The sequence below is a fragment of the Bombina bombina genome, chromosome 3 (assembly GCF_027579735.1).
Source record: "Bombina bombina isolate aBomBom1 chromosome 3, aBomBom1.pri, whole genome shotgun sequence".
In the NCBI taxonomy this organism is placed as follows: Eukaryota; Metazoa; Chordata; class Amphibia; order Anura; family Bombinatoridae; genus Bombina; species Bombina bombina.
In genome coordinates, this window is record NC_069501.1 from 550,569,172 (window position 1) to 550,588,299 (window position 19,128).

General features: G+C 42.5%; 1 protein-coding gene across 1 annotated transcript in view; it reads left to right on the forward strand.

Annotated features, from left to right (window-relative positions):
• Nucleotides 1-15,160, forward strand: part of LOC128652427 (uncharacterized) — a 59,947-nt gene extending 44,787 nt beyond the window's left edge. The window contains exon 3 of the mRNA XM_053705365.1: nucleotides 14,590-15,160. Within this exon, the coding sequence (XP_053561340.1) occupies nucleotides 14,590-15,065 (476 nt within the window). The 3' untranslated portion in view covers nucleotides 15,066-15,160. The remainder of the gene's footprint in view (nucleotides 1-14,589) is intronic.
• Nucleotides 15,161-19,128: the final 3,968 nt, after the last annotated feature.

The window sequence follows — 19,128 nt, forward strand, 5'->3', positions numbered from 1 at the left end:
ATTTGTTCTTCCAGTATTTTTTATTTTTAAGATCTGTTTACTGGAATCAACTCTGAGGTTGTAATAAATAAATAAATAATATACAGTGTATATATATATATGTGTATATATATATATACAAAGAGAGAAGCGCTCTACCAGGAACGAACAACAGCTCAGTGGCTTGTTCTATGGCGATTTACCACCCGGAAGCAGCCTCTTTTAGACCAGTGTGCTTTTCACAGAAGAAAACTTTCCTGAAGTATATCAGTCTGATCCCGCCAAGTAAGGTCAGTCCAGCCCCGAAATACCAGGCAATTCTCCTCTGAACAAGGAACATGACAACCCCAGACGATCGTTTCGGCCTCCTATGGGCCTCGTCAGTGAGGTGCAGCCACATTCCTCTAAGCACACTGGGCAAGGAGTCCACGTCTGGTTTCCCCCATCACCCATAGGGAGACTTCCCCAGGGTCATAATAATTTGCATACAAAGAGAGAAGCGCTCTACCAGGAACGAACAACAGCTCAGTGGCTTGTTCTATGGCGATTTACCACCCGGAAGCAGCCTCTTTTAGACCAGTGTGCTTTTCACAGAAGAAAACTTTCCTGAAGTATATCAGTCTGATCCCGCCAAGTAAGGTCAGTCCAGCCCCGAAATACCAGGCAATTCTCCTCTGAACAAGGAACATGACAACCCCAGACGATCGTTTCGGCCTCCTATGGGCCTCGTCAGTGAGGTGCAGCCACATTCCTCTAAGCACACTGGGCAAGGAGTCCACGTCTGGTTTCCCCCATCACCCATAGGGAGACTTCCCCAGGGTCATAATAATTTGCATACAAAGAGAGAAGCGCTCTACCAGGAACGAACAACAGCTCAGTGGCTTGTTCTATGGCGATTTACCACCCGGAAGCAGCCTCTTTTAGACCAGTGTGCTTTTCACAGAAGAAAACTTTCCTGAAGTATATCAGTCTGATCCCGCCAAGTAAGGTCAGTCCAGCCCCGAAATACCAGGCAATTCTCCTCTGAACAAGGAACATGACAACCCCAGACGATCGTTTCGGCCTCCTATGGGCCTCGTCAGTGAGGTGCAGCCACATTCCTCTAAGCACACTGGGCAAGGAGTCCACGTCTGGTTTCCCCCATCACCCATAGGGAGACTTCCCCAGGGTCATAATAATTTGCATACAAAGAGAGAAGCGCTCTACCAGGAACGAACAACAGCTCAGTGGCTTGTTCTATGGCGATTTACCACCCGGAAGCAGCCTCTTTTAGACCAGTGTGCTTTTCACAGAAGAAAACTTTCCTGAAGTATATCAGTCTGATCCCGCCAAGTAAGGTCAGTCCAGCCCCGAAATACCAGGCAATTCTCCTCTGAACTAGGAACATGACAACCCCAGACGATCGTTTCGGCCTCCTATGGGCCTCGTCAGTGAGGTGCAGCCACATTCCTCTAAGCACACTGGGCAAGGAGTCCACGTCTGGTTTCCCCCATCACCCATAGGGAGACTTCCCCAGGGTCATAATAATTTGCATACAAAGAGAGAAGCGCTCTACCAGGAACGAACAACAGCTCAGTGGCTTGTTCTATGGCGATTTACCACCCGGAAGCAGCCTCTTTTAGACCAGTGTGCTTTTCACAGAAGAAAACTTTCCTGAAGTATATCAGTCTGATCCCGCCAAGTAAGGTCAGTCCAGCCCCGAAATACCAGGCAATTCTCCTCTGAACAAGGAACATGACAACCCCAGACGATCGTTTCGGCCTCCTATGGGCCTCGTCAGTGAGGTGCAGCCACATTCCTCTAAGCACACTGGGCAAGGAGTCCACGTCTGGTTTCCCCCATCACCCATAGGGAGACTTCCCCAGGGTCATAATAATTTGCATACAAAGAGAGAAGCGCTCTACCAGGAACGAACAACAGCTCAGTGGCTTGTTCTATGGCGATTTACCACCCGGAAGCAGCCTCTTTTAGACCAGTGTGCTTTTCACAGAAGAAAACTTTCCTGAAGTATATCAGTCTGATCCCGCCAAGTAAGGTCAGTCCAGCCCCGAAATACCAGGCAATTCTCCTCTGAACAAGGAACATGACAACCCCAGACGATCGTTTCGGCCTCCTATGGGCCTCGTCAGTGAGGTGCAGCCACATTCCTCTAAGCACACTGGGCAAGGAGTCCACGTCTGGTTTCCCCCATCACCCATAGGGAGACTTCCCCAGGGTCATAATAATTTGCATACAAAGAGAGAAGCGCTCTACCAGGAACGAACAACAGCTCAGTGGCTTGTTCTATGGCGATTTACCACCCGGAAGCAGCCTCTTTTAGACCAGTGTGCTTTTCACAGAAGAAAACTTTCCTGAAGTATATCAGTCTGATCCCGCCAAGTAAGGTCAGTCCAGCCCCGAAATACCAGGCAATTCTCCTCTGAACAAGGAACATGACAACCCCAGACGATCGTTTCGGCCTCCTATGGGCCTCGTCAGTGAGGTGCAGCCACATTCCTCTAAGCACACTGGGCAAGGAGTCCACGTCTGGTTTCCCCCATCACCCATAGGGAGACTTCCCCAGGGTCATAATAATTTGCATACAAAGAGAGAAGCGCTCTACCAGGAACGAACAACAGCTCAGTGGCTTGTTCTATGGCGATTTACCACCCGGAAGCAGCCTCTTTTAGACCAGTGTGCTTTTCACAGAAGAAAACTTTCCTGAAGTATATCAGTCTGATCCCGCCAAGTAAGGTCAGTCCAGCCCCGAAATACCAGGCAATTCTCCTCTGAACAAGGAACATGACAACCCCAGACGATCGTTTCGGCCTCCTATGGGCCTCGTCAGTGAGGTGCAGCCACATTCCTCTAAGCACACTGGGCAAGGAGTCCACGTCTGGTTTCCCCCATCACCCATAGGGAGACTTCCCCAGGGTCATAATAATTTGCATACAAAGAGAGAAGCGCTCTACCAGGAACGAACAACAGCTCAGTGGCTTGTTCTATGGCGATTTACCACCCGGAAGCAGCCTCTTTTAGACCAGTGTGCTTTTCACAGAAGAAAACTTTCCTGAAGTATATCAGTCTGATCCCGCCAAGTAAGGTCAGTCCAGCCCCGAAATACCAGGCAATTCTCCTCTGAACAAGGAACATGACAACCCCAGACGATCGTTTCGGCCTCCTATGGGCCTCGTCAGTGAGGTGCAGCCACATTCCTCTAAGCACACTGGGCAAGGAGTCCACGTCTGGTTTCCCCCATCACCCATAGGGAGACTTCCCCAGGGTCATAATAATTTGCATACAAAGAGAGAAGCGCTCTACCAGGAACGAACAACAGCTCAGTGGCTTGTTCTATGGCGATTTACCACCCGGAAGCAGCCTCTTTTAGACCAGTGTGCTTTTCACAGAAGAAAACTTTCCTGAAGTATATCAGTCTGATCCCGCCAAGTAAGGTCAGTCCAGCCCCGAAATACCAGGCAATTCTCCTCTGAACAAGGAACATGACAACCCCAGACGATCGTTTCGGCCTCCTATGGGCCTCGTCAGTGAGGTGCAGCCACATTCCTCTAAGCACACTGGGCAAGGAGTCCACGTCTGGTTTCCCCCATCACCCATAGGGAGACTTCCCCAGGGTCATAATAATTTGCATACAAAGAGAGAAGCGCTCTATAAAACATGGAAGGGAACTGCACTCCAAGACCGGATCAGGTACACATCCTGTGACTCAGTAACATCCAGCCCTGGGTGCTAAATAGCACTCCAAAAAAGCTGTGATGTCACCAGAGCCACAGGCAGTTAACCCCAGTCCGGAATGGGTGCAAGAACCAAGGGAGATTACAAATAAAAAGTAATACAACACATACAAACACCCAGCACTCACCAGCTAGCTCACAGCTAAGATAAAATCACAACTGGAAAGGTTAGTCACCGCATCTGGCCAAATGGGAAAGCTCAGGCACCACGTCAAGGTCCTTTCCTTAGCCTGAGTCCCTAACACAGGCACACCATCATGCGAGCTCACAAAGCTAAACAAACTGAGAACAAAGAAGGGGTGCACAGGTGGCTGTAATCACCCATAGAAAATACAAAACATGAAAGGGAACTGCACTCCAAGACCGGATCAGGTACACATCCTGTGACTCAGTAACATCCAGCCCTGGGTGCTAAATAGCACTACAAAAAAGCTGTGATGTCACCAGAGCCACAGGCAGTTAACCCCAGTCCGGAATGGGTGCAAGAACCAAGGGAGATTACAAATAAAAAGTAATACAACACATAGAAACACCCAGCACTCACCAGCTAGCTCACAGCTAAGATAAAATCACAACTGGAAAGGTTAGTCACCGCATCTGGCCAAATGGGAAAGCTCAGGCACCACGTCAAGGTCCTTTCCTTAGCCTGAGTCCCTAACACAGGCACACCATCATGCGAGCTCACAAAGCTAAACAAACTGAGAACAAAGAAGGGGTGTTAATTTGTAAGTGCCATCCTTTAGGAAGCATATAGTATACATCAGCATTATAAGCATGGAGCAGCAGCCCCTCCAAAATAAGCATATAGACCCCAGCAGTACAGTAAAAAATGCAGAGAAAACATTCTCATAGCAGAAAATGAAAAAAGTTCTGCCTCTGGGCACAGATCCCCTCCCCCTTCAATACTAACAGCTTTTATCACTCTAATACCTAGAGAAAGTTTGGCCTATCTCACTCCTTAATTGTGATGTCAAAATCTTTGCCAAGGTCCTGGCTAACCGGTTAAACAAATATCTGCCCAAATTAGTCTCACCTGACCAGGTGTGCTTTGTCCCTGGTTGAGAGGCCAGGGATAACACCGCCCTTCTCATAGACTATGCCCAAACTCAGCGTATACACTGGTCTTAGTCTCTACAGATGCAGAAATGACCTTTGACAGGGTCAACTAGGCCTTCCTGAAGGCCGCACTATAAAAATGTGATTCGGCCAGCCCTACATTAACAATGTTATTTTCCTTATACACCACCCCATCTGCAAAAATTAAGAATAACAATATACTTTCACCCCCTTTCAGAATAACTAACGGCACTCACAAAGGGTGTCCCTTGTCCCCTTTCCTTTTTGCCCTGACTATAGAAGTTCTAGCCCAAAACAATTGAGAAAACAAACAAATCACGGGTTTGAGGAATGGTGACCAAGACTTTAAAATATATCTTTATGTGGACGACGTTCTACTGACCCTCACTGACTCCTAAACAACATTGCTGATGGTCCGAATTACTAAACGTTACCTTACCACAGAAAGAACTTTGCGCCCTCTCCCAAATATGCCACCTGAAATTCAAAACAGACAAACTCAAATACCTTGGCATATACTTGACAGCATCCTGACTCCCTCTGACAGCAACTATGCCCTTCTGTTAAGTAACATTTCCCTTTACCTTTCCTCTTGAAAGAATAAACCAATCTCCTGGCTAGGCAGAATTGGCATCCTCAAAATTACCATCTTACCCTGAATTTTATATTACTTACAGACACTGCCCATCCATTTGCCCCCTCATTTCTTATCATGTCTCTAAAACATCATGGAGACGTTTATGTGGAAACACATTAAATCCTGCATACCCAGGACTACCCTCTATATTCCTAAGGAACATGGAGGTTTGGGCTTTCCTAGCATCTCACTCTATCAGGAAGCTATAACCACCCAACACCAAATAAAATGGAGTTCAAACTCCAAAGACAAGCTGTGGGTTGAGCTGGACAGGATCCTCCTGCAAGTTCCCAACCTAGGCGCCCTGGGTTGGCTGCCATCTAGGACCCAACCTATCTCTATAACCAACTACCTTTGGTTTGGACAACTACCTTTGGTCTGCACACTGGGATAAAATTCTCCAAGAGCACCCTCACATTTCATTAAACCCTTCCCCACTAACCCCATTCACTGATATCCCAAATATCCCCTTTCTTTCATGTAATTAGCAAGAGTCCATGAGCTAGTGACGTATGGGATATACATTCCTACCAGGAGGGGCAAAGTTTCCCAAACCTCAAAATGCCTATAAATACACCCCTCACCACACCCACAAATCAGTTTTACAAACTTTGCCTCCTGTGGAGGTGGTGAAGTAAGTTTGTGCTAGATTCTACGTTGATATGCGCTCTGCAACAGGTTGGAGCCCGGTTTTCCTCTCAGCGTGCAGTGAATGTCAGAGGGATGTGAAGAGAGTATTGCCTATTTGAATTCAATGATCTCCTTCTACGGGGTCTATTTCATAGGTTCTCTGTTATCGGTCGTAGAGATTCATCTCTTACCTCCCTTTTCAGATCGACAATATACTCTTATATATACCATTACCTCTACTGATTCTCGTTTCAGTACTGGTTTGGCTTTCTACTACATGTAGATGAGTGTCCTGGGGTAAGTAAGTCTTATTTTCTGTGACACTCTAAGCTATGGTTGGGCACTTTTTTATAAAGTTCTAAATATATGTGTTTAAACATTTATTTGCCTTGATTCAGGATGTTCAACGTTCCTTATTTCAGACAGTCAGTTTCATATTTGGGATAATGCATATGAATAAATCATTTTTCTTACCTTAAAATTTGACTTTTTTTCCTGTGGGCTGTTAGGCTCGCGGGGGCTGAAAATGCTTCATTTTATTGCATCATTCTTGGCGCGGACTTTCTTGGCGCAAAAATTTTCTTGTCATTTCCGGCGTCATACGTGTTGCCGGAAGTTGCGTCATTTTTTTGACGTTTTTTGCGCCAAAAAATGTCGGCGTTACCGGATGTGGCGCCATTTTTGGTGCCAAAAGCATTTAGGCGCCAAATAATGTGGGCGGCTTTTTTGGTGCTAAAAAATTTGAGCGTCATTGTTGTCTCCACAATATTTAAGTCTCATTATTTATTGCTTCTGGTTGCTAGAAGCTTGTTCATTGTCATTTTTTTCCCATTCCTGAAACTGTCATTTAAGGAATTTGATCATTTTTGCTTTATATGTTGTTTTTTCTATTACATATTGCAAGATGTCTCAGATTGACCCTGAATCAGAAGCCACTTCTGGATAAACGCTTAACTGAGTTTCAGTTCTACCAAAGCTAAGTTCATTTATTTTAAATGTTATAAATGTTTATCTTTAGCTATGGTTTGTAATAAGTTATTATGATATACTTTTACATGCAGAATCCATTAGGATTTATGCTTTACATATTTCCATTCTTACATCTTATGTACAAGAAATATTTAGAAGATTTATAAGAAATATTTTTCTGATTCTATTTTAAAGGCTTTGTCTGACTTCATGCCTTCTAATAAAATTTTTAGGTCTTTTTCACTTCTTTTTTAATTATTGAAGTTTCAAATGACCAACAACATACTGATTTATCCTTCTCTGATGATGTTTTTTCTCTTTCAGAAATTTTCTTCATCAGATAATGACACTAACAAATCTACTTTTTTATTTTTTTTCTATTATTAAAGTACATTTGTTCTTTGTTGGATATTAAGGTAACTAGTTCTTTAAGACTAGCTGACACTATTTCTGCCTATTTATTTCTTCTGTGTTTTCAGAGGTTTTCTTTCCAATTCCCCATTCTAGGGAATGGAATAGGCTGAGAATTTTCTTTTATTCCTTCTTCGAAGGTTTTAAACTATATTCTTTGCCAGCAGTTAAATTCAATTTGGAGGGTTCTCCAATTTATTGGGGCTATCTCAACTTCTACTAATTATGCTATTGTTTCTATAGCAAAATAGTATTTATTTTCCTTTAGATAGTTGTATCTTATTTATGGAAAATTATTTAGTTTCAGGTACTTTTCTTGGTCCTGTGATTTATTTGGATATTGCAATTGCTTCATTTTTTCTGTTTACTTTAAGATCAAGTATCAGATTATGATTTATTTTAGCATTGTTAAGCGACAACATTTACTAGACTAGGTGCTGTTGCATTTGTCTTGTTGTTTTGCATTTATTGATTATGCAAGTCCACTGTATTGACTGGTCCTTTAAACTGGACTATCATGCTAATAATTTCATTTGTGTCTTCATTTTATTGAATATTTTCGCTAATGATGGTTAATCTATGTCTTTAGCTATTTTAGCTAGAAGAATTTTGTGATTTTTAAAAAAAAAAAATCCATATTTCTTTTGTTCTAAGATAATCAATTATTTGTTTTATAATTGGATTCAATTCTTAACTGTTACTCTGGGCTTCAAGATTGAGTTCTAAGACTAAAACTTTAAGCTTATACTAGTTTGGTTGTTCTTATTAAGGAATGAATTCCTGAGTTCTTTCCCAAGTAACATGTTTATGATTGGGGTTTGAAATCAGCTCCCTAATATTGTGATGTACGTGCCGTATTCCAGCTTGGCTGGTAAGGGGCAGGTTAAGACTTCTTTGAAATTTATTTGGTTCTATTTTGTCCAAATTTCTTTGATTTTATTCCAGTAAGGCTAACACTTTCTTTAAGTGTGTTTCTGTCCTATATATTTTGGGTACTGTTGAAGCATGGCTTGGCACCCATGGGGTTCAAGCGCTGCTCAGACCTGGAATCTTCTGGGGTATTTCTTCCAGTTCCTTTTTTAGGAACCGGGTTTGGAGTTTTATTCAAACTATTTTGCCTTTTTATGGTCATTGATAGCATTATTTGTTTTCATTAGATACAATAAATGCATATTTTCATTTTTCTGTTTTCATTCAGTTTATTTTCTGAGGATGCGGAATCTCATATGATTCACTTGCTCTTCAGGACATAGTTAGAGGATCTTTTTTTCGAAAGCTCTTGATTCCTCACACAAGGGTCACCTTTTTTAGGTTTCCAGATAGTTTGTGTCACTGTCTTTGTCTCTATCAGACAAGGGATAATTCTATTGGGTTCCGTCTGTCGGTACCTTTAGTCTCTATTATTTCCTTCAGTTGCTATATATGCACAGAAGTTTTAGGTCTTATGGCCACATCATTGGATTCAATTCCCTTTGCTCATTTTCACTAGAAAGAACCTTTCCAGTCTTTTATGAGTGTTGTTTCTTCTAGAACATGGTTGGAGGATCAATTTACCAAAAAGTTTGTTGATTCCTCAGACAAGGGTAACCTTTTTAGGTTTCCTGATAGATTCAGTGTCCTTGACTCTGTCTCTGACAGACAAGAGACGTCTGAAATTGGTTTCAGCTTGTCGAAACCTTCAGTCTCAATCTTTCCCTTCGGTAGCCTTATGCATGGAAATTCTAGGTCTTATGACTGCTGCATTGGACGCGGTCCCCTTTGCTCGTTTTCACATGCGACCTCTTCAGCTCTGTATGCTGAACCAGTGGTGCAGGGATTATACAAAGATATCTCAATTAATATCTTTAAAACCGATTGTACGACACTCTCTGACGTGGTGGACAGACCACCATCGTTTAGTTCAGGGGGCTTCTTTTTGTTCTTCCAACCTGGACTGTGATTTCAATAGATGCAAGTCTGACAGGTTGGGGAGCTGTTTGGGGGTCTCTGACAGCACAAGGGGTTTGGGAATCTCAGGAGGTGAGATTACCAATTATTATTTTGGAACTCCGTTCAATTTTCAGAGCTCTTCAGTCATGGCCTCTTCTAAAGAGAGAGTCGTTCATTTGTTTTCAGACAGACAATGTCACAACTGTGGCATATGTCAATCATCAAGGAGGGACTCACAGTCCTCTGGCTATGAAAGAAGTATCTTGAATTCTGGTATGGGCGGAATCCAGCTCCTGTCTAATTTCTGCGGTTCATATCCCAGGTATAGACAATTGGGAAGCGGATTATCTCAGTCGCCAAACGTTACATCCGGGCGAATGGTCTCTTCACCCAGAGGTATTTCTTCAGATTGTTCAAATGTGGGGACTTCCAGAAATAGATCTGATGGCTTCTCATCTAAACAAGAAGCTTCCCAGGTATCTGTCCAGATCCAGGGATCCTCAGGCGGAGGCAGTGGATGCATTGTCACTTCCTTGGAAGTATCATCCTGCCTATATCTTTCCGCCTCTAGTTCTTCTTCCAAGAGTAATTTCCAAAATTCTAAAGGAGTGCTCGTTTGTTCTGCTGGTGGCTCCAGCATGGCCTCACAGGTTTTGGTATGCGGATCTTGTCCGGATGGCCACTTGCCAACCGTGGACTCTTCCGTTAAGACCAGACCTTCTATCACAAGGTCCTTTTTTCCATCAGGATCTCAAATCCTTAAATTTGAAGGTATGGAGATTGAACGCTTGATTCTCAGTCATAGAGGTTTCTCTGACTCTCTGATTAATACTATGTTACAGGCTCGTAAATCTGTATCTAGGAAGATATATTATCGAGTCTGGAAGATTTACATTTCTTGGTGTTTTTCTCATCATTTTTTCTTGGCATTCTTTTAGAAGTCCTAGAATTTTACAGTTTTTTCAGGATGGTTTGGATAAAGGTTTGTCTGCAAGTTCCTTGAAAGGACAAATCTCTGCTCTTTCTGTTCTTTTTCACAGAAAGATTGCTAGTCTTCCTGATATTCATTGTTTTGTACAAGCTTTGGTTCGTGTAAAACCTGTTATTAAGTCAATTTCTCCTCCTTGGAGTTTGAATTTGGTTCTGGGGGCTCTTCAAGCTCCTCCGTTTGAACCTATGCATTCGCTGGACATTAAATTACTTTCTTGGAAAGTTTTGTTTCTTTTGGCCATCTCTTCTGCTAGAAGAGTTTCTGATTTATCTGCTCTTTCTTGTGAGTCTCCTTTTCTGATTTTTCATCAGGATAAGGCGGTGTTGCAAACTTCTTTTAATTTTTACCTAAGGTTGTGAATTCTAACAACATTGGTAGAGAAATTGTGGTTCCTTCATTGTGTCCTAATCCTAAGAATTCTAAGGAAAGATCGTTGCATTCTTTGGATGTAGTTAGAGCTTTGAAATATTATGTTGAAGCTACTAAAAATTTCCGAAAGACTTCTAGTCTATTTGTTATCTTTTCCGGTTCTAGGAAAGGTCCGAAGGCCTCTGCCATTTCTTTGGCGTCTTGGTTAAAGTCTTTGATTCATCATGCTTATGTCGAGTCGGGTAAAACTCCGCCTCAAAGGATTACAGCTCATTCTACTAGGTCAGTTTCTACTTCCTGGGCGTTTAGGAATGAAGCTTCGGTTGATCAGATTTGCAAAGCAGCAACTTGGTCTTCTTTGCATACTTTTACTAAATTCTACCATTTTGATGTGTTTTCTTCTTCTGAAGCAGTTTTTGGTAGAAAAGTACTTCAGGCAGCTGTTTCAGTTTGATTCTTCTGCTTATAATTTCAGTTTTTTTCATTATAAGATTTAAACTTTATTTTGGGTGTGGATTATTTTCAGCGGAATTGGCTGTCTTTATTTTATCCCTCCCTCTCTAGTGACTCTTGCGTGGAAGATCCACATCTTGGGTATTCATTATCCCATACGTCACTAGCTCATGGACTCTAATTACATGAAAGAAAACATAATTTATGTAAGAACTTACCTGATAAATTCATTTCTTTCATATTAGCAAGAGTCCATGAGGCCCACCCTTTTTTGTGGTGGTTATGATTTTTTTTGTATAAAGCACAATTATTCCAATTCCTTATTTTTTATGCTTTCGCACTTTTGTCTTATCACCCCACTTCTTGGCTATGCGTTAAACTGATTTGTGGGTGTGGTGAGGGGTGTATTTATAGGCATTTTGAGGTTTGGGAAACTTTGCCCCTCCTGGTAGGAATGTATATCCCATACGTCACTAGCTCATGGACTCTTGCTAATATGAAAGAAATGAATTTATCAGGTAAGTTCTTACATAAATTATGTTTTTCTCTTCCTAAATTTCTCCATATGAGTAAAAAACAATTAGAGCAAGTGACTTTTCAAAGACTGATAACCAAAGACAAACTCAAAGCCTTAATAGACCTCATCAACGCAGGCATACCTTTCATCTGGTACTCATATAACCAACTGCAAATATACCTGGCTTCTCACAAACAATGCAAACTTAGAAACAGAGCTCCCACCTTTTCGGAAACTTTATGCTTGCTACACACCTCCCCAAAATATCTAATTTCAATCAACTAACATTTACTACTACTCCCCAAGGACGCTTCCCTCCCAAGCTTCACCAAGCTCTGGAATAGGGAAGTGACAATGACTGGGGTAAAATATTCTGCACACATGCTAAAGCATCCATATAAGCCAGGGTTCTTGAAACCAACTATAAATTCCTCTCTAGATGGTACTACACACCAGATAGGCTAAAGAGAATGTTTAAGACTGTAGATGATAAATGTTGGAGGGACTTTGGAGAACGCAGGACTCAACTCCATATTTGGTGGGACCGTACATTCATAAAACCATTTTGGCAAAAGATCCTGAATACAGCCAACACCAAATTAAGTGTCACTGTACCCAGAACCCCTGAGATTTTACTCTTACACAATCTACCTATTTACAACAACAGACCTAAAAAACTCCTACTGCTCATATTGCTCAACAACGCAAAATCGCTTATCCTTAAATACTGGAAGACTTCAACCATTCCCACACATGCTGAATGGATAGCCCAAATAGATAGACACCTACAAATGGAGAGGTTCCCATACCTTAGGGAAGAGAATATTGGGGCCCACAAATGAATGCTCAAGCTCTGGAACCCACCACAACCGTCCAGTGTGTAACTCTCCTACATTGACCCTTCTTTCCTTTCTTTATATAATCCCTTGCCCTCCTCCCCACCCTCACACCCCTTTTTTCTCTCCTTGTCTCTTTTTTAATCCTCTGCGCTCACTCCCTTCCCTTTCCAAACTCAATCTCAACACTACCACATATACCCATCCCCCTTCCCTTTCCAGATATTTTTTTATGTATATTTCTGGACACTAATGTTTTCACTTCCCCAATTGCTTCCATGTTGTATTATGCTTTATACAATGCGTTTAGAATTATTTCACAATCTATTGAAATTTACCACAAACTTTTTTATCCCTCCAAGAAACTTTATTTTCCCACATTAACGTTACAATGACTAAAGAGTGAAGACCATCCAAGCTGCAAGGCTCTCAATGCTTGGACATAGGACTCATAGCTGCTCCGGTTCCTAATTCTTGGACATACCTACGTGTCCTCTTGCCAAGTATTGCATCACACACATTGGAGGACAATTTTATTCCTGAATCTTATGTCAAATGTGCTCTTCTTCTTTTGTATTCATGAAGTTTTGTACACATAACTTTATTTTAATACAGTTTTGTTGAAATTGAAAATATATATATATATATATATATATATATATATATATATATATAAGATTAAGATGCTAAAACACAAAAATGTCATTTAAACTAAGAATAATAAAAAAAGCAAAGGACATCCCTAATATGCAGAGATGGAACATATAGTGAGTATACAAATTTGCTAAAAATACGTAGAGTTGTAATGAAAACTAAGTACACTAAACGCAATGTTTGAACCTAATATAATTTATAAAATGGATAATATTAAAAGGAGAGGTCTTATTAATAAATTAATGTAACATATAATTATTATTAAAAGGGTCTATTATGCACCTTAATATACATTCATGATAATAATAACATATACAGAGGACGCACATAAAGTGTCAAGATACAACATATGCTAATATATAGAGACACAGATATAATGTATACTGAGTATTGTATGGTGTGTTTATTGTTAATAGTATAATATAGCGAAATGTAGATGTTCTGTATCATTATATTGCTCATTCACTCTCGGATACTGTGAATCATTATACAGAGCTAATAAGTACAACATTTCTGTATCACTATATAATGCAGAGTTATTGTATGAGCCACTGATAAGCCAGATGTGATGATGTCACAATACCACAGAGCCTGAGTAACGATGCCACAATACCACAGAGCCTGAGTGATGAAGTCACAATGCTATATTGACATCACACATTGTATTATCCCAGCTGCAGACACTCAGAGCTCTCAGTTTCAGTGCGAGTAGATTTGAGCGAGTATGGATTGCTTATCCTTTGTGATATTTTTCTTGTTGGTTTTGTACCAACCAGTTTTGGCAGCACCTGTGAGCGCCCTGCAAGGTAATTACACAATTTGTTCCTTCTTTGCTAATGACTTTAGTTTGTTACTGACAATCTCTTCCTATAGTTAGTACTGTCTGACTTCTGTAGCATGGGGGGGGTGTAAATAAGGGTACTCAAGGATTTATTTTATTGGTTTTTATTTGATTTCCCTAATTTCATAATTTTTATGATTCTTTATAATCTTGAAAGCTATTTAAGTGACCACATTTTTTATAATGCTTCCTGTATGCACTACTTAATGCACAGGATTTTTATTTTATATCATTGTTTTATATTATTACAGCCATTTTGTGTGCAGGTAATTAAATATCTCCAGCCCATGGCTCAATATCAGACCTTGACAAACTCACAAGGTCTCCAGTAATAATAATATGTCCCATGCAGACCTGATAGTGACCACTGAACTGATAAAATGGCACAAACATATGAGCAACAGCACTATGTGTATTGTGTTGTTTTATACCAAGTGACAATATCACACACACAGTGGTCATGTGACAGCTACATGCCACGCACATTGTCTGCTAATTTCTTATTACTGTCTCACGGTCATAAATGCTTCAAAAATAATCACTTGTGTTTTCTTTGCACACACAGGGTTGCCCTTGCGCCAGGGTGAAGACACAACAGAAAGTTCTGTGGTTGTCTTCAAAATAACCGAAATCTCAGTTCCACACCAGCCATTTTCTCTTCATCTATCCTTCATAGAACACACCCAGTTAATGGCCATCAGTGGCTTTGGCATCCTACTGATAGCAATATTTGTAGTGTGTGCCCTTTATAAGCGCATTAGTGAATGCATAAAGAAAAAACCCACTGATGTAGAAAATCCCGTAGAGAGTGACAAAGGCTCCAAAAACATAAAGGGTGAAAGAAAAGGAAAAAGAAAGATCCGTAAGAAAAAGAGAAAGAAGGAAAAGAAAGAGAAATGCAGAGGGGAGGAAAGTGTATCAGAGACAGACTCAGAAAAGATGTCAGGGTCTGAAAAACAAATAAAAGAGAAAGTGGATAAAGCTGTACAGAAGGTGGAGACAGAAAATAAAGCTGTACAGACAGAAGATACAGAGGAGTGAGATCCAGAGGAAAGGACAAGATGGTGGAAACACCTCACATTTCTCTGGGATGCAGATAATAATGTTATAAATAAAGTAATACGGATCAGATATAATGTTGTCTATTGTAATGAATTATTCCAATAAAAATAGTTACTGATATCTCAAAAAAACTAAAAACTTCCAGGCCGCATCTAGGAAGGAGCATTCTTGGGACTCTTCTATGTTGCCCCTGTTGGGCAAGTTGTTCCTTTTGCTGTAAGTTACAACAGTGACTCCTGTGTCTTCTAGAAGTGTGGCTGCCAGAATAAACAGCAAAACTTCCATGATTATACTTCAAGCAGAAAACAGAAATAAATAAATTAGTTTGTCTGTGTACCTTTATACACCTCCTTTGTTATCAGAAACTGTGTTTCAGTGTTTACTAATCCTCTACTGTTTCCTATGTTGTTCAACTTGTGAGGCCAGAAGTGCTGAATGAGCAATTGCCACCCGGGCATGGTTGTAGACATAAATATAAGACAAAAAAGTGTGATAAATATGAGATGTTGATTAGATTTGGCCCAATGCGGATGGAAAAAAACTTAAATTGATCAAAATACAGTACAGAGTATTAAAGTTTCTCTCTTCGTATGCAAATTATTATGATCCTGGGGAAGTCTCCCTATGGGTGATGGGGGAAACCAGATGTGGACTCCTTGCCCAGTGTGCTTAGAGGAATGTGGCTGCACCTCACTGACGAGGCCCATAGGAGACCGAAACGATCGTCTGGGGTTGTCATGTTCCTTGTTCAGAGAAGAATTGCCTGGTATTTCGGGGCTGGACTGACCTTACTTGGCAGGATCAGACTGATATACTTCAGGAAAGTTTTCTTTTGTGAAAAGCACACTGGTCTAAAAGAGGCTGCTTCCAGGTGGTAAATCGCCATTGAACAAGCCACTGAGCTGTTGTTCGTTCCTGGTAGAGCGCTTCTCTCTTCGTATGCAAATTATTATGACCCTGGGGAAGTCTCCCTATGGGTGATGGGGGAAACCAGACGTGGACTCCTTGCCCAATGTGCTTAGAGGAATGTGGCTGCACCTCACTGACGAGGCCCATAGGAGACCGAAACGATCGTCTGGGGTTGTCATGTTCCTTGTTCAGAGGAGAATTGCCTGGTATTTCGGGGCTGGACTGACCTTACTTGGCAGGATCAGACTGATATACTTCAGGAAAGTTTTCTTTTGTGAAAAGCACACTGGTCTAAAAGAGGCTGCTTCCAGGTGGTAAATCGCCATAGAACAAGCCACTGAGCTGTTGTTCGTTCCTGGTAGAGCGCTTCTCTCTTCGTATGCAAATTATTATGACCCTGGGGAAGTCTCCCTATGGGTGATGGGGGAAACCAGACGTGGACTCCTTGCTCAGTGTGCTTAGAGGAATGTGGCTGCACCTCACTGACGAGGCCCATAGGAGACCGAAACGATCGTCTGGGGTTGTCATGTTCCTTGTTCAGAGGAGAATTGCCTGGTATTTCGGGGCTGGACTGACCTTACTTGGCAGGATCAGACTGATATACTTCAGGAAAGTTTTCTTTTGTGAAAAGCACACTGGTCTAAAAGAGGCTGCTTCCAGGTGGTAAATCGCCATAGAACAAGCCACTGAGCTGTTGTTCGTTCCTGGTAGAGCGCTTCTCTCTTCGTATGCAAATTATTATGACCTTGGGGAAGTCTCCCTATGGGTGATGGGGGAAACCAGACGTGGACTCCTTGCCCAGTGTGCTTAGAGGAATGTGGCTGCACCTCACTGACGAGGCCCATAGGAGACCGAAACGATCGTCTGGGGTTGTCATGTTCCTTGTTCAGAGGAGAATTGCCTGGTATTTCGGGGCTGGACTGACCTTACTTGGCAGGATCAGACTGATATACTTCAGGAAAGTTTTCTTTTGTGAAAAGCACACTGGTCTAAAAGAGGCTGCTTCCAGGTGGTAAATCGCCATAGAACAAGCCACTGAGCTGTTGTTCGTTCCTGGTAGAGCGCTTCTCTCTTCGTATGCAAATTATTATGACCCTGGGGAAGTCTCCCTATGGGTGATGGGGGAAACCAGACGTGGACTCCTTGCCCAGTGTGCTTAGAGGAATGTGGCTGCACCTCACTGACGAGGCCCATAGGAGACCGAAACGATCGTCTGGGGTTGTCATGTTCCTTGTTCAGAGGAGAATTGCCTGGTATTTCGGGGCTGGACTGACCTTACTTGGCAGGATCAGACTGATAAACTTCAGGAAAGTTTTCTTTTGTGAAAAGCACACTGGTCTAAAAGAGGCTGCTTCCAGGTGGTAAATCGCCATAGAACAAGCCACTGAGCTGTTGTTCGTTCCTGGTAGAACGCTTCTCTCTTCGTATGCAAATTATTATGACCCTGGGGAAGTCTCCCTATGGGTGATGGGGGAAACCAGACGTGGACTCCTTGCCCAGTGTGCTTAGAGGAATGTGGCTGCACCTCACTGACGAGGCCCATAGGAGACCGAAACGATCGTCTGGGGTTGTCATGTTCCTTGTTCAGAGGAGAATTGCCTGGTATTTTGGGGCTGGATTGACCTTACTTGGCAGGATCAGACTGATATACTTCAGGAAAGTTTTCTTTTGTGAAAAGCACACTGGTCTAAAAGAGGCTGCTTCCAGGTGGTAAATCGCCATAGAACAAGCCACTGAGCTGTTGTTCATTCCTGGTAGAGCGCTTCTCTCTTCGTATGCAAATTATTATGACCCTGGGGAAGTCTCCCTATGGGTGATGGGGGAAACCAGACGTGGACTCCTTGCCCAGTGTGCTTAGAGGAATGTGGCTGCACCTCACTGACGAGGCCCATAGGAGACCGAAACGATCGTCTGGGGTTGTCATGTTCCTTGTTCAGAGGAGAATTGCCTGGTATTTCGGGGCTGGACTGACCTTACTTGGCAGGATCAGACTGATATACTTCAGGAAAATTTTCTTTTGTGAAAAGCACACTGGTCTAAAAGAGGCTGCTTCCAGGTGGTAAATCGCCATAGAACAAGCCACTGAGCTGTTGTTCGTTCCTGGTAGAGCGCTTCTCTCTTCGTATGCAAATTATTATGACTCTGGGGAAGTCTCCCTATGGGTGATGGGGGAAACCAGACGTGGACTCCTTGCCCAGTGTGCTTAGAGGAATGTGGCTGCACCTCACTGACGAGGCCCATAGGAGACCGAAACGATCGTCTGGGGTTGTCATGTTCCTTGTTCAGAGGAGAATTGCCTGGTATTTTGGGGCTGGACTGACCTTACTTGGCAGGATCAGACTGATATACTTCAGGAAAGTTTTCTTTTGTGAAAAGCACACTGGTCTAAAAGAGGCTGCTTCCAGGTGGTAAATCGCCATAGAACAAGCCACTGAGCTGTTGTTCGTTCCTGGTAGAGCGCTTCTCTCTTCGTATGCAAATTATTATGACCCTGGGGAAGTCTCCCTATGGGTGATGGGGGAAACCAGACGTGGACTCCTTGCCCAGTGTGCTTAGAGGAATGTGGCTGCACCTCACTGACGAGGCCCATAGGAGACCGAAACGATCGTCTGGGGTTGTCATGTTCCTTGTTCAGAGGAGAATTGCCTGGTATTTCGGGGCTGGACTGACCTTACTTGGCAGGATCAGACTGATATACTTCAGGAAAGTTTTTTTTTGTGAAAAGCACACTGGTCTAAAAGAGGCTGCTTCCAGGTGGTAAATCGCCATAGAACAAGCCACTGAGCTGTTGTTCGTTCCTGGTAGAGCGCTTCTCTCTTCGTATGCAAATTATTATGACCCTGGGGAAGTCTCCCTATGGGTGATGGGGGAAACCAGACGTGGACTCCTTGCCCAGTGTGCTTAGAGGAATGTGGCTGCACCTCACTGACGAGGCCCATAGGAGACCGAAACGATCGTCTGGGGTTGTCATGTTCCTTGTTCAGAGGAGAATTGCCTGGTATTTTGGGGCTGGACTGACCTTACTTGGCAGGATCAGACTGATATACTTCAGGAAAGTTTTCTTTTGTGAAAAGCACACTGGTCTAAAAGAGGCTGCTTCCAGGTGGTAAATCGCCATAGAACAAGCCACTGA